The sequence below is a fragment of the Monoraphidium neglectum genome, assembly GCF_000611645.1.
Source record: "Monoraphidium neglectum strain SAG 48.87 unplaced genomic scaffold scaffold00027, whole genome shotgun sequence".
NCBI classification, from domain to species: Eukaryota; Viridiplantae; Chlorophyta; class Chlorophyceae; order Sphaeropleales; family Selenastraceae; genus Monoraphidium; species Monoraphidium neglectum.
The window spans coordinates 31,763-52,734 of record NW_014013601.1 but is presented as its reverse complement, the minus strand read 5'-3'; the positions used below and the strand labels follow the sequence as shown (position 1 = coordinate 52,734).

Below are 20,972 nucleotides of genomic sequence, written 5' to 3'. Positions count from 1 at the left end.
CCGGTCGTGCCCCCTGCGCGTGCTGGCTGCGCCGCCAACGCGAACACGTAGGGCGGGAAGCCCTCCTCTTTCGTGACCGCTGCCTGTCCCCCCACGTCGTCGCTACCATCCCCTGCAGTGTCAGGCCCCGCGTGCGTGCCTGCGCTGCCTCCTAGGCTGCCATTGCCCCCACTAGGCCCGCCCCCGCCCTCCGCGCTGCTGCTGCTGCTGCCGCCGCTGCGTCGAGGCGGCATGGCCTCATGCACCATGCGCCCTACCGACAGGTCCCATAGAAACAGGGACTCCCCGCTACCCGCCACAAGCCACTCGGAGCTGCAGCCGCCGGGGACCTCTGTGCTGCTGTGCCCGTTCCTGCCGCTGCCGCTGCTGCAGCCAGGCCCGGAGGTGCCGCCTCGTGCGAAGAAGTGGAGGGCATACACCTCTTCGGGGTGGCCCCGAAACGTGGCAAGCTCGTCGCTGCTGTATGTCCCTGCGCAAGCGCTTTCGCCGCCGCCGCTGCTGCCGGTGGCGCTGGGATTGTCCCAGCGCCAAAGCTTGACTGTGCCGTCAGCGCCGCCTCAAGGGGGGGGGATGAGGGAGTCCGCCGCACACAAGACTTATGAAGCTTGAGCACATGGCAGCAGGCAGAGGAAAGGGACGTGTCCTTCAAAGCCACTGAAGGCCTAGGGTTCTGCTAATATCAGCCTCTGGGCTTTGTTTCCTTCCCCCGTGTGCTGTACTGTACTATCAGCTGTACTCACCAGTGGCAAGCCTGCTGCCGTCTGCGCTCCACGCCACCCGCAGCACCTCTGATTTGTGGCCAGAGCAGCACGCTACCTGCGCAGCAATAGCGCGGAGTCTTAGCGGGGACGATTGCCATGGGAGTAGGTATCTGACTGTGTTGTTCACAGCAACAGTTGCGGCAGAGCAGCAGCGCAGCGGCGCATGTCGCAGATAGGACCAGTGGCTAAGCTTGTACGCACCTGCTCCCAATCCCCAGATCTAGATAGGTATCTCCATACCCTAGCGCTTCCGTCCTCCGAGCACGACGCTAACAGGTTTGGATCCTTTGGGTGGAAGGCTAGATCAAAGACGCGGGAGCCATGCCCGTAGGCCCCAGTTGCTTCAATCTCTATATCCATGGCGATATTAGACGAATAATTGTGATCTGTGTGGGTCACGGCGCTCATAAATAGGGCTGGTGTGTGTGTCACTCCACCTGAGCCTGCTGCAACGGCATTGTCCGCTTCATTGTCCCGTTACGACCTACGTGCTTGACCGATTGGTAAAAATACATATCACCATCACAGAAAATGGCGTCTGCAATGCGCTCACAGCTCTCCCGCCCCGCCCGGGCTCCTGCCCTGCCCTTCACGCCCATTCCGAGCGTGCCAAGAGCCAGCGGTGTAGCACATTGCGCCAGGCAGCAAGCAAATCGATGCGTGCTGGTGGCTGCCGCCCCGACCGTGACAGCTCGGCCGATCACCCCCTGCGCTCGGAAGCAGCACAGGCGCGCCGTTTTGCGCCCGCTGGCATCCAAGTCGGCCGACGCGCCCGCCGCCGCCGAGCTGCCCGACGGCAGCGTCTCCGTCGTGCTGCTCGCCGGCGGCGTCGGCAAGCGCATGGGTGCGGCGATCCCGAAGCAGTACCTCGAGCTCGCGGGGCAGCCCATCGCCACCTACAGCCTGGAGACGTTTGCGGCCATGCGCGAGGTCGGGGAGATCGTCATAGTCTGCGACCCCTCCTGGCGCTACATATTTGAGGAGCGCTTCCCGAGCCTCGCGCGCCCTGTGCCCGTGAAGTGGGCGCTGCCCGGCGCAGAGCGCCAGGACAGCGTCAGCAACGGCCTGGCCGAGGTGTCTGACTCAGCGCAGATCGTCGCGGTGCACGACTCGGCGCGGCCGCTGGTGTCGCCCGCCGACTCGGCGCGCTGCATGCGCGACGGCGTGGCGGTCGGCGCGGCGGTGCTCGGCGTGCCCGTCAAGCCGACCATCAAGGAGGTGGACAAGAACAACAACGTCGTCAAGACGCTCGTCCGCGCGGCGCTGTGGGAGGTGCAGACGCCGCAGTGCATCCGGCCGGCGCTGCTGCGGGAGGGGTTCCAGCTCGTCAAGGAGAAGGGCTTGGAGGTCACCGATGACGTGTCCATCATCGAGGCGATGGGCCTGCCCGTCAAGGTGACGCCCGGGAGTTACACCAACATCAAGGTGACCACGCCCGACGACATGAGCGTCGCCGTGGGGTTCCTGGATGAGCTGCGGGAGCAGCGGCGGGCGGCGGCGGAGGCGGACAAGCAGCGGCAGGCGGCGGCGGCGGCGCCGGCGGCCGCGACGGCGGCATAGGCAGGTTGCCATGGATTTTTTTTGCAAGCGTGAAAACAAAAGCATGTCGCTGGGCACTCGTTTTGTTTGGTCGGGTTTTGTATTTCAGCAGGTTGACAAACTTCTACATCAAGTGCTCCCTCTCGGTATCTGCCATCTTGCTGAGTGGCGTTTCTGGCGCTCAAGTATGCACTTCCTTAGCCTTGACTCTTCACACTTGACCATCAACTGAGAGCATGTCCTTCACAAGTAAATCCCCTGCAGAGGCTATGAGTACGCTATGGGCGTCACATTGGGATGCATGGCTGTGGCATGGTGTGTTTTCCTCCTCATAGCTGATGAGGCGGCTGCAGCAGCAATATTTGGTCATCTTATTAACCTCCGCACATCATCAAGTGCAAGGTGCATACCACGAGAGCTTGCAATCACAGCTGTGCCTTGCCCGGGGCAGTTGTCCAACTGACACTGTGAACAGTTGGCACATTGCTGGGTCCCCTGGCAGCATGCAGATGCGATATTTACGATGTGAAAACAAAGTGGCCTGCACTCGCTGGCCCCGCACAAGCAGGCATGCAGCATTGAAGGCGCCAAATTTTCAAACGTGGCAAGCGGCGTGTGGGAAGGCGTCGCGAGAAGGCCGTTTGGCCCGTGCGCGCAATGCTGCTGTGACGCACATTGCATAAACATACAGAAATACCCCTTGGCTGCTGCGCCTTTTCTGATTTACGCTACTCTGCCCTTGTCTCGAGGCACAACACCGTTCGAACGATCTCGGGCGCTCAGCGCCTCAGCGCTGCAGCCATGGACGAGATGGAGATGCGCAAGCGCATCTTTGCCATCATGACCGACACGACGCTCACGGAGGCCGAAAAGGCCGTGAAGCGTCAGGAGCTCATGTGCGGCAAGTGGATGCAGCCAAAGGAGGCCAACAGCCATGACTCCGGCCCTGGAGATGGTGAGCTGCCGCTCAGGACAGCTGTACAGAGCTGCATGTGCGGTAGTGATCTGAAGCGCTGCCCGCCACCTTGCAGCCGACAACAAGCGCAAGGGTAAGGTGGCGGAGACGAAGGAGGAGGAGGCTACGGTCCTGGATGACGCTCTGAAATGCGCCATCTGCTTCAACCTGTGCGAGAGGCCGATCACGGTGCGCGGGAGAACGACTTGCGGCTTTGTCAGGTGTCCTTGTACCGTCGTGAAGGCATACAGATACCTGAAGGACTACATTATAGCCTGGGATCCCCATCGTGCGGCCCACGGCGGCGCGCAGCATTCGATGTCGCCTCCAGTGCACTATGACCATCGTCCAGCTGCAGCCATGGGTTGAATGCAGCGGGCCCCCATCGCACATCTCAGCCCACATCACCTCGCCAACCCTCGCACACAGGGACCCTGCCAGCACAACTTCTGCCTGGCCTGCTTCAAGCGCTGGTGTGCGCAGGGCAAGAAGACATGCCCGACTTGCCGCACAGGATTCTCCTCAAAGTTTGCGGAGAACCCCCGCATCAACACCGTGCTTACCATGGTGCGTGTGGAATGTAGGGGTGCGCCACTAGGCGCTCATGCATGCGGATGGGCGCGCATTGGTAGGTGGCATGAGGCGCTGCGGAGCTGCGGCGCGCTCCATACGATTGCGCCCTTTCCAGGCACCCAACCCTTCGCCGCCGCACGCTGCCGCTGCCCCGCGCCCTGCAGGCAATCCGCCTGGCCAAGCAGGGGGTGCGCAAGGAGTCCACCAAGAACTACGAGCGGATCAACAACGCGGACAGGTGAGCCACGTTTGAGCATGCATGTTGCGCAGCGGCCCCTTGCATGCAGCCGTGTTTCTCGCCATCCGGTCTGCGCTCGCCTCCCTGCCCTCACCAGCCGGCCCTCCGTCGACCGCTGGCCTCGCTCGCCCTCAGGCCGGACGAGGCGTTCACCACGGACCGCGCGCAGCGCTCAGGGCGCGCCAACGCGGCATCCGGGCGGATCATGGTGACTGTGCCCAACGACCACTTCGGGCCGATCCTGCCTGAGCACGACCCCGAGAACGGCAAGGTTCGCCCTCGAGCCGCGGAAGCGCGTACATGAGCCGGCTGAAGCCGGGCGCGAGAGCCAGGCGGCTTGCGGTGCAGGCAAAGCTTGAGGCGCTGCAAGTATGCATGAACAGCTGCAGCCCGTGTCCTCTTAACAGACGTTTGGAAGGCAGCAGCAGCAGCAGCAACAGCAGCTTTTCCGACTAGGCGCTGCGCCTCTGCAGTCGCGGCGAGCCCCTTGTCAAGCATCTGTGCCCAGCACCCCGCTTGACCTGCCCCGCGCAGGGTGTGGTGGTGGGCGACTGGTGGAAGGACCGACTGGACTGCCGCCAGTGGGGCGCCCACTTCCCGCACGTTGCGGGCATCGCGGGGCAGTCAAACGTCGGCGCACAGGTGATGCCCGGGGCGGCCGGGTCAGCCAGCCTGCACCTGACCCGCCCCACTCGCTGCACCTCAGCCGTCTCATCCGAGGCTGCCTTGGGCTTCTTGTCAGACCCGCCCTGTTTCAAGTGTGGCGACCAAAGCAATGCTCACGCATTCGATCGCACTGCCGCAGTCGGTGGTGCTGAGCGGCGGCTACGAGGACGACCGCGACGAGGGCGAGTGGTTCCTCTACACCGGCAGCGGCGGCCGCGACCTGAGCGGCAACAAGCGCACCAACAAGGTGCGTGGTTGGGGTTGGGGTCGGATTGAAGGACGCGAAGGTTTGGGAGTTGATGCAGTCCTTAGTGATTGAAAGGGGTGTCTGTTGGCATGTTTGGCCTCAACTCCACCCTGGCAAAAAGCACTGCAGCTATTGCGATCGGTTGTTTTGCGGCAGCCCTGGCGCCAATTGCACAAGGATTGATCGGCGCCCCTCAGGGTCTGCCCCGCCTGACCTCCTTCAAGATGCTACACAATGGTCTGGCGGTGCCTGCCTTTATCTGCTCACTCACATCAGCACAAATGCTTGCTACCCTGGTCAAACTGTCCCTGAATCACAGGAGCAGTCGTTTGATCAGGAGTTCACCCTGATGAACGAGGCGCTGCGCATCAGCTGCATCAAGGGCTACCCCGTGCGGGTCGTGCGCAGGTGCGGCGACCAGGCACGGCCAGACAGGACCAGGGCAGCCAGAGCGGCCGCAGCGCAGGCTTGAGCCTCTGCAGCGGTCGTGGCTGCAGCAGTTGGACAAAGTGCGGGGCACCCCTCCCCTGTTTACGCAGGCTGCGTACAATCGCTGTCTGAAGCCCCACCCACCTTGGACACACTCTTATACGCAAACATGCATGCACGTGGACGCGTGCTCCCACCCATCCGGCCGCAGCTTCAAGGAGAAGCGCTCCAACTACGCGCCGCCCACGGAGACGCCGGTGCGCTACGACGGGATCTACCGCATCCTGCGCTGCTGGCGCAAGAAGGGCAACCAGAACTACCTCATGTGCAGGTGAGTTTGTTCATGTGTGTGTGTGTGTGTGTGTGCTTGCATGTGATTGTGTGTGTCTATGTGTGTATGTGTGTGATTGTGCATATGTGTGCGCGTGCGTGCTTGAGGCCAGAGCTCTGTGTGGGTTGCAATCAGCCCTGCATGACCAGCAGGTTTGTTTGCAGATCTCACCCAACCTGGCGGCCAATGTGGCGCCGCAAGCGGCGGCGCCCTGGACCTTGATGCAGCCAAGGCAAGTACAGTACGTGTCTTGTCCTGAATGAAAACGCCCGGTCATCGTCGCTTGTCGGACCAGGTACCTTTTTGTGCGCTGCGACAACAGCCCGGCGCCTTGGAGCGTCGAGGACGCGGGCGACGCGCTGCGCATGGAGGTGCCCGCGGTGGCGCAAGAGGAGATCGACAACGCCGTGGGCAAGGTGCACACGATGGGCGACAGCCCCTCATGGTGAGGCCCGGGGCTGGCTCGCATGGGAAGGACGGGCGCGCGCCGTCCGCGCCGTTGGGGCCGTGTGGGAGGAGGGACAGGGCGCGCTCGCAGGCGCTGCGCGCCTGCGCGTGGTCGCGATAGGGAGCAGAAGCCGCGGGCATATTGATTGCGTTGTGGTAGCGTGCTCACCGCCCTAAACACACGCTTTTTGTGAATCCTGTCTCCCCCAGGAACTACGATCCGGTGACATCAGAGTGGGCATGGGCCAAGCCGCCGCCGCCGAGCCAGAAGAGCGGGGAGAGGGGCGACGCGGTCAAGAAGCTGCGCAAGAAGGTGGGCCGACCGGGCGCGGCGACAAGGGGCGCGTCACCGTGCCGCTGGACAGCGGGCGGCTTTGCAGCCTTGGCCTTTCCAGGAGCCACACACGCGTTGGCACGTGTGGCGCCCCAAAATACCCGTCTAGGCCAGCCCGTCAAGGCTGACATGCTTCCGCACAATACCCTGCTGTCCCCGTCATTGCTGTGCCCCGTCGCCCGCAGCACTCAGCTCCCCGCAGCACTCAGCTCCCCGCAGCACTCAGCTCCCCGCAGCACTCAGCTCCCCTATGTCCCCGCCGCCGCAGGTGTCGGAGCACGAGCGGCTGCTCAAGGACTTTGGCTGCGGCCTCTGCAAGAAGGTGCGGCGCCCCCAATACGATTGCTCAAGCGGCGTGCCCGGCTTGCCTGCACCTGTCGCCAAAACCAAGGCCCCTCGACTCAAGCCGCAACCCCTTTCCCCAAATGCAAAGTACGCGTCACCTGCTGCCGTGCAACTGAACCCACCACTTGCAGGTGCTCCACGAGCCGCTGTCCATGCCCTGCGGCCACAACTTCTGCAAGGGCTGCCTCGACGCCCGCTTTGCCGGCACGGCCACCAGCGTGGTCGGCGGCTCGGGCTTCAAGACGCTCCGCGCGCGCAAGGTGCGGGCGCTTTCCTGGGTGGGCATCCTTTTGTGATATGATTTGTGACGCCTGGGCTGCGCCGGCCGTTGTGCGCCGGCTCTCCTGCAATCGCCATGGGGCAGTCGCTCACCCATGCAAAAACGCGTGCTTCCAGGTGCCCAAGCCGTGCCCCACCTGCAAGATGGAAGTCGGGGACTTCCTCAGCGGCGCCGCCGTCAACAGGGAAATGCAGCAGGTGGGCCAGGGTGCATGCCAAGCACGCCTGACCCTGCGTCGCGCATTTTCTAGTTGCCAGCCGCCTTGCGTGTGTGCGGACACCAGCTGGGTGGAGGCCTGGCGCACCGCTTCCGCACACAAATCTATCTCTCTCCTCGCCCTGGACTTTGGCCCCTCCCCAGCCGCTCTTCACACACACACATACACACACACATCATCCATGTCATGTCAAAGCCCCTTTGCACACCCACAACTAATTCTGGCACGCATATCACTCATGCATCACTCACGTCGCACGCAGGTCATCGAGAAGCTGAAGCAGGCGGCCGACGAGGCCCGCGCCGCCGCCGAGGAGATGGCCAGCTCCAAGAAAGCGGAGGACGGCGGCGACGACGAGGCGGCCGCGGAGGACGAGGCGGGGGACGCGGGCGAGGACGGGCAGGAGGAGGAGGAGGGGCCCGACGGCGTGCCGGAGGAGGGGGAGGGCAGCGCGGGCCCGAGCACGTCCGCGCCGCCGGCCAAGCGGCAGCGCAAGGCGGCGCCGGCGGCGAAGAAGGGCGCGGGCGAGGCCGCGCCCGCGCCCGCGGCGGCCGAGGCCGAGGCCGAGGCCGAGCAGCCGTCCACCGCCAAGGCGGAGGCGCCACAGCAGCAGCCCGCCGCGCCCGCGCCCGAGCCGGCGCCCGCCGCGGCGCCCGCGGCGCCGTCCGAGCCCGTGCAGCGGTACGCGGTCGAGCTGGCGGCGCTGCAGGAGAGCTTCCCTGACTTTGACGCGGGCCTGATCGTGGCGATGCTGGAGGACCAGGGCGGCGACCAGGTGGAGGTCGCTGCTTACTTGAAGGTGCGGCGGCTTGGTCGCGTGGGGAGTCTCATGTCAGGGGCGAGCGTGTAAAAGGCAGCAGAGGCGAGAGCCTCAGATTGCTTCTGCACGGCGCGTGCCTGGCATGCAGAGCGTGCGCCAGCGGCCTATTGAATTTGAACTTTTCAACGCAGGCAGAGGTGCTGGTCCCTGTTTCGACTCCCTCTGGCTTCCCCGCCCGCCCCTCGCCTCGGCGTTGCGCAGCGCATGAAGAACCAGGCTTCGCACGGCAGCCGCCGCCCCAAGGCCTCCCCCGCAAAGGGCGGCGCCGCCAAGAAGGCGGCGGCCGGCAAGCGCGGCCGCGGCGGCGGAAAGAAGAAGGCAGCCGCCGCCGCGGAGCCTGAGAGCGAGGAGGAGCGGGGCGCGGAGGAGGAGCAGCAGCAGGGGGGCAAGGAGGCGCAGCAGCAGGAGCCCGAGCCGGCGGCGGCTGAGGGCGAGGACGGGGGTGAGGAGGAGGTGGCGACAAAGGATGACGAGGACGATTTTGAGCCGCCCAAGAAGAAGCGCGCGACCAAGGCAGCTAAGAGCAAGGCGAACGGTGAGGCTGCGAGCTAGGGCGGCAGCAGGGGGGAGCAACTTCGAGGGGGGACCGCAACCGCAGATGCTCTGCTGGCGTGTGTGTATGTGGTGCCCGGTGTGAACGTCCTGGTGGGGCATGCTATGGCGGCTTGAAAAGCAATCCCCGTCAGCTCATTTGTTCGGCCTGCTATCGTTGCCATTGTCGCAGGCGTCAGCAGCTGAGTGGCGAGCGCCGTGGTGCTGCAGCCACGTGACGGGTTCTGGCCGGCACAGTTGTGCATATGTATGGTTGAATATCAGGGCTTGGGCTGTAGGCACAGTGACTTGACTTCTACGGGTGCAGTGCTATGTGTAAAAATTGGCCACCATGCTTCCTGGGGGTCGCCATTCATGTCAGAAAATGCTCAGTGTTTTGTCATGCAGGAGTGGTGGCTGCGGGCAGTTGAGCCACCCCATACAGCAGGCAATGCTATCCAAAGCTAGAGGCTTGGGTGAAAGACATCATACCTTCGGGTTGCAAGGGCGCGAGCTGGGGGTGAGTCGACCACCCCGATGACCAGTCCGGCAATCAAAGGCTTCCCCCCGGCAGAGCCCGCGCCACACGCTCCCTATACGCACAACTCATTTCACGCTCCCCCCATCCGCCTGCACACGCTCATCACACGCGTAGCTTCGCCCACTTTCCGCGGCCCAGCGGCCTCCGCACCCACCTGGTCAGAGCCCTGCCATGTCGGCCACACTGGAGGAGCAGGCTGTAACTGTGCCCCACCATCAGGTAAGTGGCTTACCTTGAGGGCGCCCCCACGGGAGCGATCTGAGAAAGGGCGTCAGGCTGACAGCCTCGCCTTGATGATGCCACAGGAACTGGAGCTTGAGCAGCACAACGTAGGTGACACTGCCCATGCGCCGGAGGCTAACAATGAGGAGCAGGAGGAGGAGGAGGGCGTCGGCGCTGCGGCGTCCGACGCTGTGGCCAACCTGAGTGGCACAGGCGACGCCCCGTCGGGCGGGCAGCAAGTGGTGCGGCTCCCAAGGCGATGTTGCCGTATCAATAGCCTGGGGCGCTGTCCTGCTATGATCCCTTGTGACGCGCCTGTTGCTGTGCCACGGCGCCAGGTGGCGCCGCGTCCCCACACCAGTCGCCTGGCCCATCGGCGGCCTCACTCCCCTCGCCACACTCACGATTTTGGCGTGCGCCGACTTGCAGGTGGCCAAGCTCCTCATATCCAACGCGGCGGCCGGCTCCGTCATTGGCAAGGTGCGGGGCCGCAGCCGCGAGGCGCTCTCCGCCGCCGCCGCCGCGGAATTCTTGCCAGCCGCAGGGCCCGCGGCCCCTGCGTTCGCAGCCCCTGCCCCCCGGGCGCCCCCTATTTGACGCCCGCCGCTCGTACGTCCCAAACCGCGCGCGCCGCACCACTACAGGCGGGGCAGACGATTGAGCAGATACAGAAAAACTCGGGGGCGCGCGTGCAGCTTTCCAGGGCTGGCGAGTTTTACCCGAGTGAGTGGGGAGCACTCACTGGGCTGAACGGAGAAACAACAAGTTCATGTAATGTGAACCGAAGCAAGCATGTCTGCGTTATTCGTGACCACGGCCACCTCTTGGCACAAGCCGCCGCCACGTCCACGCCAGCGCCGCGCGCCGTCCCTGCAGAGCCCCTGACCGGTCGCGCCCTGCGCGCCCGCCCCGCCGAGCAGGCACCTCCGAGCGCGTGCTGCTGCTGTCCGGGCCGCTGCACTCTGTCCTCACGGCCATATTCCTCATGCTGGAGAAGCTGCCGCGGGAGCCGACCAGCCCAGTATCGCGCAGCGGCGGCAGCAGCGGCCGGGGGCGGGAGGACCAGGTGCGGCACAGCCCGCGCCCCGCGCCTGAGGCAGAGGGCCGGCACTCACACCGCGCGTGGCGCACTGCCCCACGGTGTTGCCGCACTGCCCCACGCTCAGAACGCGCTTTACTGCAGCCCCGCACCCACCGCCGTGCGGCCGGCCCTGTCCGCCTCTTCAGCCTGCCGGCTTGCGCAAGCGCCAAGCATCATTTTTGCCCGCCACTCTGCGGCGGACAGGTCAAGATGGCGGTTTCGCGGAAGCTGTGCGGTGCGGTGATTGGCCAGAAGGGTCAGACCATCCGCGACTTTATGCAGGACAGCGGCGCGACCATCCGGGTGCAGGTGGGTGCATGCTGATGTGTCCTTGTGTGTCCTTGTGTGTGCATGTGAGTGTGTGTGTGTGTGTGTGTGTGTGTCCCCAGATATTCAATGCAAGACAGCAGTGCGGCCACGCGCATGCTGCCAGGGAGGCAGCCGCAACGATGCCAAGGGCGAGCTGCCCCCAGTCAGCTGCGGGCACCCATGAACCTGACTCAAATGCTGCGCCCTGGCAAGCGCTTGGAGCGATAGCACGCCTCCCAATCGGCATGCCCCCCTGACCGGCTCTCATTCGGCCCTGCCTGTCCTGCCCATCGCGCTCGCACCCCCAGCCCCTGAGCGAGCTCACCCCCAGCGACAGCGAGCGCATCATCTCCGTGCTGGGCAGCCGCGACCGCGTGCTGCGCGCCGTCGCGCTCATCCTCAACACGGTGGGCCGCCGGGGGCGCGGACCTGCGGGCATTAGTTGGCAGCGGGGCGTTTGAGGCGCGCATGGGCGCGCGTTCCGCGGCGTATCCGCCTGCAGCGGATGTCGGGTGCCGCCTCGTCGCCTGCAGCGGTCGTATGACGCCCGCCGCACGCATCACTCACATCCGAAGCTTCCCGCCGTCGGGTTTCGAGTTTTGTACGCAGCTGTCGGCGGACGACAAGTTCAACGCCTACATGGACCTGACGCTGCAGCTGGCCTCGACACAGGTGAGCCTGACAACTGGGCGTGGCGCTGCCTCGCGCGGGCACGAGCGGCCCGATCTTGCAAGGCCGAGCGATGGGGGTCGTGCAGGGGGCCAGTTGTGATAGCAAGGACCGGGCCTGCATTGCTTCCCTGGAACTTGGCGGCTTTTGCTGCACTCAGATCCACAAACACACACACAAACACACACACACACACACACACACACACACACACAAACCGCCCCCCAGGGCCTCATCCCGGCGGTGCGCGCGAGCACCGGCAAGAGCACGCTGTCCAACGCGCGCGCTGTGCTGACCATGGCGCTGCTGGACGAGGATGTGGGCGCCATCCTGGGCAAGAAGGGGCAGACGCTGACTCAGATCCAGCAGGTGTGCACGCGCGCAAAGTGTGCTGCGCAGCGCAGGCGGCGCCGAGGGACCTTGGGCGGGGGTCCCGGGGCGGGAAGGTGGTCGGTGCGTGCGGCGCGGCGGCGGGAGATGGCGGGGTAGTGTCGGGGCGTGCTGTGCGGCGCGCACCGGCATGATTTGGCAGTGCTTCACTAGTGCGCATCTCCAAGAATGGCTGAGGGCGTGTGTCGTACGCTTCCTGGCCCTCCCACTTCCAAGCAGCCCCTCTCGCACGTGCTTCCAGCCCTTACAGCTGACAGCCCCTTTCCTACAACACTGACTCCCCCCACATGCAACCGCCACCCTGCAATGCGGCGCAACAGAACGCCAAGGTGGCCATCAAGATTTCAGACCGCTCGAAAATGGACCCCCACACCCACGAGCGCGAGGTCACCCTCAGCGGCAGCTATGCCGGCATCCAGCTGGCGTGCGCGATGATCAGCGAGAAGCTCTCGGCGAACAAGCCGCGCCTGAGCGGCACCAACGGCGACGGCGACGACGACGTGCTGCTTGACGAGCACGGCATGTTCTTGTGATCTGAGATCTGAATGATCTGAGATCACGACGAGTCGAGGTTGCCGCGGGGCCCCGAGATCGCGGGCTGCGAGGCCTGTGACCGAGGGGCGCAGGAAGCCGTGCGACCCAGCGCCGTCGGCGGCGTGGCAGGGCCCCCTGTCATGCGACGGCTTGGGTGCCGCCAGCGGCCGGCCGCCATGGCTACCAGAGCGGCAGCCGAGCCCTACACAAGGTGTCGCCGCGCTGCTTCGAAATTTGTCCCTACCCAGTCTTGTCGCAACTCTCTGTCCTAAACGCTTCCCCGCGGCCGGGGCGCCTCTGCGGGCCGCCCTCCAGCCGCGCCCGTGCGCGAGGTGCCCGCGGCCACCTCGCACGCGGGGCGCGCTCCAGCCGCCCGATCGCCAGCAAGCCGCGCCTTCCGCCAGCCGGCCCGCGCGCCGCCGGAAGCCGCCCCCCGACCACGACCCTCACACGGCCGCACGGCCCGGAATGCATAGCCCGCCCGCCCAGCGGGCGCCCTTTCATGCTGCCCCGCGCATTGCTTATGGGGCTTCTCTGTCGCGTCCGCCTGCTTGGCACGCTTGGCTTCGGGTTCTCCTGGGCTCCGCCCTTACTCACCCACAGGGTCAAACGCCATCCGCCGTCTCGCCGCCGTGGGACTGCGCCGAGCCTCCCGCTTCCAGGGGGCACACCGTCCGCCGCCCGAGCCGTGGGGTTGTGGAGCTGGCGGGTGGCGGCTCGCTTGGGTGCGTGTGGAAATCAATGAGCCCCACCTTGCGTCTCTCGAGCCAGCACGCACGAGCATCATCCAAAGTCTGAACTGCCACATGAGGCTGGGCGTGCTTGTGACGCCGCGCGACCGGCGCCTGCGGCAACGGGCCGCCTTGCCTTCTTGCAACAAGCACCTGTGCCTTCCTTGCGGATTGGGATTGTAAATAGCTCTGTTTGAGCATGCATTCCATCTTATAATGGGGGATTACACATTTGGACCTGATGAATGAAGGTGGACGGCAGCAAGGTGCACACGTCACCAGGCGTCAGGCAGGGCATGGGGAACTGGACGCTCTGGAGCAGTCAAGGGTCCTCGCTCTGTGGATTGACACTCGGAACGCCTATACAGCATACTTCGAGGGTCACAACGGTCGAAAGGCAAAGGAGCCCTGCAATTTGAACAGTCGTGCAGATCTGACGGGTCGTACTGTCAACTTTGCTGCCGCCGCTTGAGATCATATTTAGTGCATCCTGGACAGATTTCATAGAGGAATACTTCGCCAAGCGCCTGTCTACCGCGATCTGAAGCTGAATCAAATAAATTCTCACACCATCCACCCTTGCAAAGTGCTGTGCAAGGCATAGGTGGCAACGCGTACAAACAAACGGGCGCGATGAGCGCAGCGGCTCATTATGCGGAGCTCTCGCGCGCCGTCACCGACCTGCGCGAACGGGGCCTGCAGCAGTCGGCGAAGTGGGCTGCCGAAATGCTATGCGGCCTTCCGGCGGACGCCGCAACGGGCGCGGCCGATGCGCTCGCAGCAGACGCAGCGGCCTCAGCACGGGCACCAGACCCCCCGGCACTGCTGCTGGCACGCGCGTGCTTTGCGGACCGGGTGAGTTCGAGCCGCGTGCTTCCGTTGAAGTACGTGCACCTTGGCGGCACGGCCCGTGCAACCAAGCTTGGCCTTGTTTTGTGCTTTCTTGCGCATGGCAGCAGGCAGCTCGCATGCTGCATCAGCGTGTCCATGCAGACGAGCACCGCGCACGCGCCTGCAGGATGCCATCAACGTGTCTCTCAACACGCATCCCTGACATACACAAGTACACACACACACACACACACACACACACACACACACACACATACAAACACTATTATGCACACAGCTTCACGCATGAAGAGACCAACACACACAAACACACAACGATGCACCGCCGCAGGAGTACAGCCGCGCCGCACACCTGCTCAGCAGCATAGCGCCCTCGCCGCCGGCCGCGCGCGGCACCATGGCGGAGCAGCGTGCGCCGGCGTGCACCAAGGCTCTGTTTCTGCGGGCCTACAGCCTCTACCTAGCCGGGGAGAAACGGCGAGAGTGAGGCCCAAACGGCCCTACCCTCTCCTGCTGCCGCTGCAGCTGCTGCTGCTGCGGCTGCTGCTGCCACCGCCGCCGCTGCTGCTGCTGCCGCCGCCGCCGCTGCTGCTGCTGCCACCGCCGCCGCTGCTGCTGCTGCCGCCGCCGCCGCTGCTGCTGCTGCTGCTGCTGCTGCTGCTGCTGCTGCTGCTGCTGCTGCTGCTGCTGCTGCTGTGAGCTAATCGTGATTAAGACAGCAGCGGCTTCAACCTTGAGCGCCAAAGAACTCACGAGTGTCGCCTATCCCAGTGCATTGCAGCCTAGCTCATGTGCGTCACAATCTACCTGCACGGCGTGTGCAACCGCATGCCAAACACGCCCCCCCCCCACCATTCAGGGAGGAGCGGATACAAAAGTCCGGGCCGCTGGGCGGTGTGCAGCCGCCAAACAGAGAGCTCGCAGCCGTCGAGGCACTCCTGCGTGGCTGCGACGGCGGGCTTGGCGGCAACGCGACCGGCGGTGAAGGAAGGGGAGGCTGGGGCGTCGCTGACGAGGACGCGTTTTGCCTCTACCTGCGGGGCCTGGTGGCGATCGACAGGTGAGTGCCTTGCGCTGTGCACGCTGTGCTGTGCTGACCTGTGCTGTGCTGTGCTGCGCCGCGCTGCGCTGCGCTGTGCTTCGCTGGGCTATACGATGTGCATGAATCGTTCGCGCTGTTTTCATCCTTCGGATTGGGGATGGGCGAGTGCAACGCCTGCCAGCTTAGCGCATTTTGCCTTGTGGGGCACCGGAATGTGCGCACTGCGGGCCCTCCGTGAGAACGCGGCCCACACCTTGCATCGCCCCATTACCCCAGGGGCTGCGACGACGAGGCGCGGGCGCTGCTGGTGCGGTCTGTCAGCAGCTACCCCTGCCACTGGGGTGCGTGGCAGGTGAGCAGCCGGCGGCCGCGGTGCCACCTGATGGCCCTCATACTTGCGGGCGCATATGCACCCGGCAACATATTGGGGTGTGCGTGCTCCTGCCGCCAGGAGGGCGAGGTGCTGCACCGCCGAGCGCGCTGCTGGTGCCCGCGTGCCCGCCCTGCGTCCGGCGACCAGCGCAGGGCTCTGCACTGTGGTACCACTTTCCACGCATGCGTGCACACAGAACGCACACAATCTCTCCTTGCCCTCTCCCATTTTCTCTCCCTTCTCCTCTCACTTAGTTTCTCACATTTCACATGAGATATCTGACCACAGCGCACCTCTAGAATACTCACGCACACAAACACCCGACAAGCAAGCACCCGCGCGCATGCGCATCCTCACTGTGTCCGTCACCGCAGGCGCTCCAGGGCCTGTGCGGCGACCTTGAATCTGTAAGCCTCCTGCCGCTGCCGGCCCACTGGGTGCGCGACGCCTTCCTGGCCTCGACCTGCCTGGAGCTGCAGCACAACGCAGAGGCCCTCAGCCGGCTGCAGGTCATAAACCAGGTGGGCATCTTTCCAAACAGGCGCTGCCTGGTATCAGTGCGGCTGGCCTGGGCCTGGGCCCAGGCGTTGGTGCAGGGCGGGTGAGGGGCCTCTGGCGACGACTGTGGGGTCCTGGCGCCCGGTGTTGATGCAGGGGGTGTGGGATATCTGAGGGGGCCGAGGCGCCTGGTGCTGGCTGCTCGCCGCGTCTCGACCACCCAGGTGCTCACGCCTTGGTGCTGCCAGAGCCTACCATTGGTGCTGGTTGTGTGATTGATCACATGAACACACACACACATACACACACACACACCCGTACACATGAACACACGCATGAACACACACACACACACACACGTGTACACTCAAACACACACACACACACACACACACACACAAATACACCAGCTGTTTCCGGGCTCGGACTGGGTGACGTGCTCAGCAGCGACCGCGCACTACAACATGCGGAACTTTGATGGCGCCCAGGGGCTGTACGAGGATCTCCTGGGCAGGGACCCACACAGGGTGGAGGTGGGCTCGTGGGTGGGGCAGGCGTGTGCGCGTTCGCGGCGTTGTCGCACATGTGTGTGCATGCGCGGGGTGTGCATGCGTCGTGCACTGGCAGCTGCTGAATGGAGCCCTGCTGACAGACAAACACATCCTCGCACAATGTGCAGGAGTGGCAACATGTGTGTATGTGTGCGATTGATGTGTGCTTGATGTATGGTTGTGAAGATGTGTGTGTGTGTTGTGTATGGCATGTGTGCGTGTGTGTGTGTGTGTGAGTGTGTGTGCGCGCGCGGGCAGGGCTGCCTCTCATGTGCGTCCATTGCCGCACACGCTCTCGCGCATGCCAAGCTTGCGCGGTTGGTTTCAAACCCAGCCGTTCTCGGGCCTGCAGTGCCCCTACTCCACATTCAACGATTGTAGGACACTATTTCTTTTCTGATGCTGCGCCGCACACCCAGGGCATGGACTGCTACTCCAACATCCTCTATGTGAAGGAGCAGTTCGCAGCCCTCTCACACCTGGCGCACAAAGTGGCCGCCAGCGACAGGCGCGCGGCCGGCCCCGTGCGCTCAACGCGTTGTTTTGGCCCGTGCTATGCGACGCCCTGCTGACGGGTGTCACCCGCTGTGGGCGGCGCAGGGGAGCCCGCAGCGCTTGCCGCACTTCCGACGGCATTGGTGGACCGTGCCCGGCGCGACGCATGACGGTTTTACTCATGTACTTTGTACCATCCTCCCGCCTGCCCCGACAGGTACCGCCCTGAGAGCTGCTGCATCATCGGCAACTACTACTCCCTCAAGGTGACGCCGTGCGTCCAGCAGCCGCGCGGCCGAATGCATTGCGCCTGCGCGTGCCATACACCATGAAATTGGCGGAAGCCGGGCGCCCGGGGCGTGTGTTTGTTGAGACACCGGGTAACCGCTCTGTCCTTGTGACTGCGAGCCTGCTTGAAGCACAGGTGTCGCAGCCACCTGTTGACCACCTCGAATGGTGCAAACCCCGGTCTCACAGGGCCAGCACGAGCGCGCGGTGGAGTACTTCAGGCGCGCGCTGCGGCTGTCGCGCGGCTACCAGAGCGCCTGGACCCTGATGGGCCACGAGTTCGTGGAGATGAAGAACGCACCTGCAGCCATAGGTGCGTCTGCCATGCAATTGTTTGCGGCGGCCGTGTGCCTATACGTGTGTGCCCTGGCCTTGGCCTGTTGGGGTGCGCTTGAGAAGCTGGATCAGTGGCGGCTTGAGTTGCTCGTGCCCTGTTGTCGGATACGGTGCATGACTAATGCTGTGTCACCCGCCGCTTTCGTTGTCACCCGCTCCAGATGCGTACCGCCAGGCCATTGAGGTGTCACCGCGCGATTACCGCGCGTGGTACGGCCTGGGGCAGACGTACGAGCTGCTGCAGATGCCTTACTACGCCCTTTACTACTACAGGTGTGAACTTCAGGGTTCGCACCTTGCGCTGTCCTGTTTGCTAGTGCAGTGGGGAGTTTGGGATGCACACTATGGGCCTGTGAGACGGCAAGGAGCAGCAACGGCTCTTTGGAGTGCAGCGCAGGAGCCCCCGTGCTAGCAGCAGGAGCGCCCCTGCTCTCTCCAACACCCCTGTGTCAACACCTGGCAGCTCAGCCGCCGTGACCGCTGCCCATGGCGCCGCGCCCCTCAGGCGCGCCGCCATGCTGCGGCCGGGCGACCCGCGGATGTGGTGCGCCCTGGGGCAGTGCTATGAGAGCCCCGACCTCAATATGCCACAGGTCTGGGGGCGAAGGGATTCAAGTAATTCAACAGGACGACTCGCTTTTTGGGGGGGCAGCTGGGTCTGACCGGGGTCTGATTTAGATGAGGGGCGGGCTGAGCCTGGGGCACCCTGGGGTGAGCTGTTGGCGCTTGCTGGGCTGCGGGTCTCGCGATGCAGCAGCAGGCGCGGACGGGGAGGCCTGCCTGCGACGCGCCTGCATGCTTTTGTGTGATGCCAGGCGCCCCAGGATCTGGTGAAGTGCTGATTGCGCCTGGGTCGATCCCCCCCTCTGCGTCGCCGTCGTTTGCGGCGATGCAGGTGGCTGTGCGGTGCTACCGGCGTGCGGTGGCGAACGGCGACAGGGAGGGCATCGCCCTGCACAAGCTGGTGGGAGGGTGGCGTGTGTGAGAGCATGCATTGTATACGCACGTGCGCGGGCGTGCGTTTGTGTGTGTGTGTGTGTGTGTGTGTGTGTGTGTGTGTGTGTGTGTACGTGTGCATGAGTGTGTGCGCGCATACTGGCGATATTCTTTCACAAGGGTTATGACTGCAGCTGGTGTGGTTCATGCTGAGCCAGCTTCCCCTTGCTTCCTTTGTTTGGGTGAAACAGGCTTTGATGCTAACCCGCCCGCACCTAAACACCTCCACAGCTCCAGAATCCTACACAGCCCGGCCGATGCTTGGGCCCATCCCCTGCCCCACCTCTCGCACGACACCAGCGCGCCATCGCACCCCTCCCTCTGTGGCTGGTTTCCCCGTCCCCGCGCAGGCCAAGCTCCACGACGCGATGGGCGACCGCCCGACAGCGGCGCACTACTACCGGCTCAACTTGGAGCGCCTGGACGCTGACGGGGCGGCCGCGGGGTCGGACACGGTGGACGCGCTGCTGTTCCTGGCTGAGTACTGCAAGGTGGTTGTGGGGGCGGGGCGCGGCGGGTTGCCCCGGGCACGTGCCGGCACAGCAAAGGGTGGTGGGTGTTTGAGGGGGACATCGGGGCTGCTCTCGTCTTTTGTGTGTACACGCACATACTTGCACACATACATATCAACACCCACGTGCGTGTGTGCACGCATGCAAACATACATGCGCGTGCGCGCGCACACACACACACACACACACACACACACACACACACACACACACACACACCACAACCGCAGAGCCAGGGGGACCACCAGGAGGCCGAGGCCCTCTGCCAGCGACTCATGGACGTGGGGGGCCACGCCAACAGCAGGGCCAAGGCGCTCATGAGGGAAATGCGCAGCGCAGCATCAGGGGCCGCCGCACCACACTTTGCCGGGGCCGCCGCGACCCAGGGTGGTGGCGACGCGGGCCCCTGGGGCGGCGGCGGCGCGAGGGCGGCGCTGGGGGTGCGGGGCGGCGCGGTGGCGCGCATGCCGCTGGGGGCCGGAGGGGCGGGGGCGCCGGGGACGCCTGGGGGCAGCAGCATAATGGAGGAAGACATGGAGGACGATGAGTCACCAGGGGGCGCCGTCATGGCCGCCCTGGCGATGACGGCCGGCGGCGCCGGGCCGCCGCCCGGCGCGGGGGCGGCAGCAGCAGCAGCGGCTGCGACGCCGGCGGCGGCGGGCGGCGGCGGCGGCTGGGCGGGGGGCCTCTTTGCGTTGGACGGGGGCGCGGGCGCCGGCGGCGCGGGTGAGGTCGCTCCCAGTTTCGGCGGCCGCGGCGGCGAAGGGGACGGCGGCGATGAGGGCGGAGAGGGGTCTTCAGGGGACGACATGGAGGAAGCTTCCCCTGGCAGCACCCCTGGAGGCGTGGGCTGGGGCGCCACCGGCAGCAACGCAGACGCTGCAGCGGGCGGCGGCAGCGGCGGCAGCGCGATGCTGGTGGCGGTGCTGGTGCGGGAGACGGGCGCGCCGGCGGCCGCGGCGGCGGAGGCGCTGCGGCGCGCGGGGGGCGACGTGGTCGCGGCCGCGGTGAGGCTGCGGGAGGACGCGCAGCGGTGGTGATGGGCCGGGGTCGCGCACATGTCGAGACGCGCCGGCTGGTGGGATCGTCCGCCCCGGCTGCTGCGTCGCGCCCTGATTCGATGCAGCTCACTTATTGGGCAGCTTTGGCTGCGCGCGGAGGCACATGCTGCAAAGGCGGGTTGCCACCCACGTGCGCTAACTCTTCGATCCATGGGCCCCCATTTGCCGCGTAAAAGCTTGCTGAAACTCACTCGCGTGGGTGCACTCTGCACCCCTCGACCAATCTCACAAGCTGTTGCTCACTGGCACCTCCCACGTCACCATGTTGATTCCATCTGCAAATTCACGACCGAGGAATTTCCTCTGTTGCTCCCCTGCCATGGAACTGGATGAGATCGGCTGTTGCAGCGCTCGACTCTGCAGCCAACAAACAGGCAGCATTCAGGTCTTGCGGGCCAGTCAAGCGGGGGTAGGTGTCAAGATCACCGGGGCCCCACATGGATGTGGAACATTACTCGGTGAACGCGCAGCATCAGAACCCACAGCAGAAAGCAGCCGAATGCAGTTCAGTCCAGAGCCCTGAAAAGTCGGAACGTAAAACCCGGCTACGAAAGCGGCAGCAGAATCCAGTCCAGTCCAGTAACAGCCCAAGCTAAGCCTGAAAACAGCAGATATGGGTCAGTGGCCACGCCCATGTGCGAACTATCTACCCTAAACCATCCACAGAAGTCGCGACAGCGCGCATCGCCAGGGGGTGCCAGTGCGTGATACCCTTTCCAGTTTCGTGCTGCATCCTGCCACGACAAAATGAGAGGCCACCCCATCCCAACGCAGCGAG

At 64.8% G+C, this 20,972-nt stretch overlaps 3 protein-coding genes across 3 annotated transcripts; all 3 read left to right on the top strand.

Moving 5' to 3' along the window:
- Positions 1 to 1,292: 1,292 nt before the first annotated feature.
- MNEG_0354 (hypothetical protein) lies at positions 1,293 to 2,321 on the top strand (the record flags this gene model as incomplete). Its single annotated transcript, XM_014051172.1, has 1 exon — positions 1,293 to 2,321. The coding sequence occupies one exon, from the start codon at positions 1,293 to 1,295 to the stop codon at positions 2,319 to 2,321; it is 1,029 nt and encodes a 342-aa protein (XP_013906626.1).
- Positions 2,322 to 3,101: 780 nt separating this feature from the next.
- On the top strand, positions 3,102 to 12,458 carry MNEG_0353 (hypothetical protein; the record flags this gene model as incomplete). Its single annotated transcript, XM_014051171.1, has 26 exons — positions 3,102 to 3,255; positions 3,332 to 3,444; positions 3,685 to 3,822; positions 3,993 to 4,066; positions 4,202 to 4,337; positions 4,601 to 4,708; positions 4,872 to 4,979; positions 5,299 to 5,387; positions 5,620 to 5,739; positions 6,035 to 6,184; positions 6,397 to 6,499; positions 6,789 to 6,842; positions 6,997 to 7,125; positions 7,262 to 7,342; positions 7,625 to 8,161; positions 8,384 to 8,717; positions 8,781 to 8,827; positions 9,560 to 9,718; positions 9,906 to 9,956; positions 10,121 to 10,199; positions 10,397 to 10,542; positions 10,762 to 10,866; positions 11,175 to 11,273; positions 11,476 to 11,538; positions 11,764 to 11,904; positions 12,246 to 12,458. 26 exons carry the CDS (start codon positions 3,102 to 3,104, stop codon positions 12,456 to 12,458), a joined length of 3,531 nt encoding a protein of 1,176 aa, XP_013906625.1.
- A 1,365-nt stretch (positions 12,459 to 13,823) lies between these two features.
- MNEG_0352 (anaphase-promoting complex subunit 8) lies at positions 13,824 to 20,173 on the top strand (the record flags this gene model as incomplete). Its single annotated transcript, XM_014051170.1, has 14 exons — positions 13,824 to 14,045; positions 14,568 to 14,737; positions 14,902 to 15,102; positions 15,361 to 15,436; positions 15,832 to 15,978; positions 16,366 to 16,488; positions 16,926 to 16,966; positions 17,219 to 17,267; positions 17,479 to 17,602; positions 17,787 to 17,898; positions 18,089 to 18,218; positions 18,521 to 18,589; positions 18,972 to 19,112; positions 19,364 to 20,173. 14 exons carry the CDS (start codon positions 13,824 to 13,826, stop codon positions 20,171 to 20,173), a joined length of 2,415 nt encoding a protein of 804 aa, XP_013906624.1.
- Positions 20,174 to 20,972: the final 799 nt, after the last annotated feature.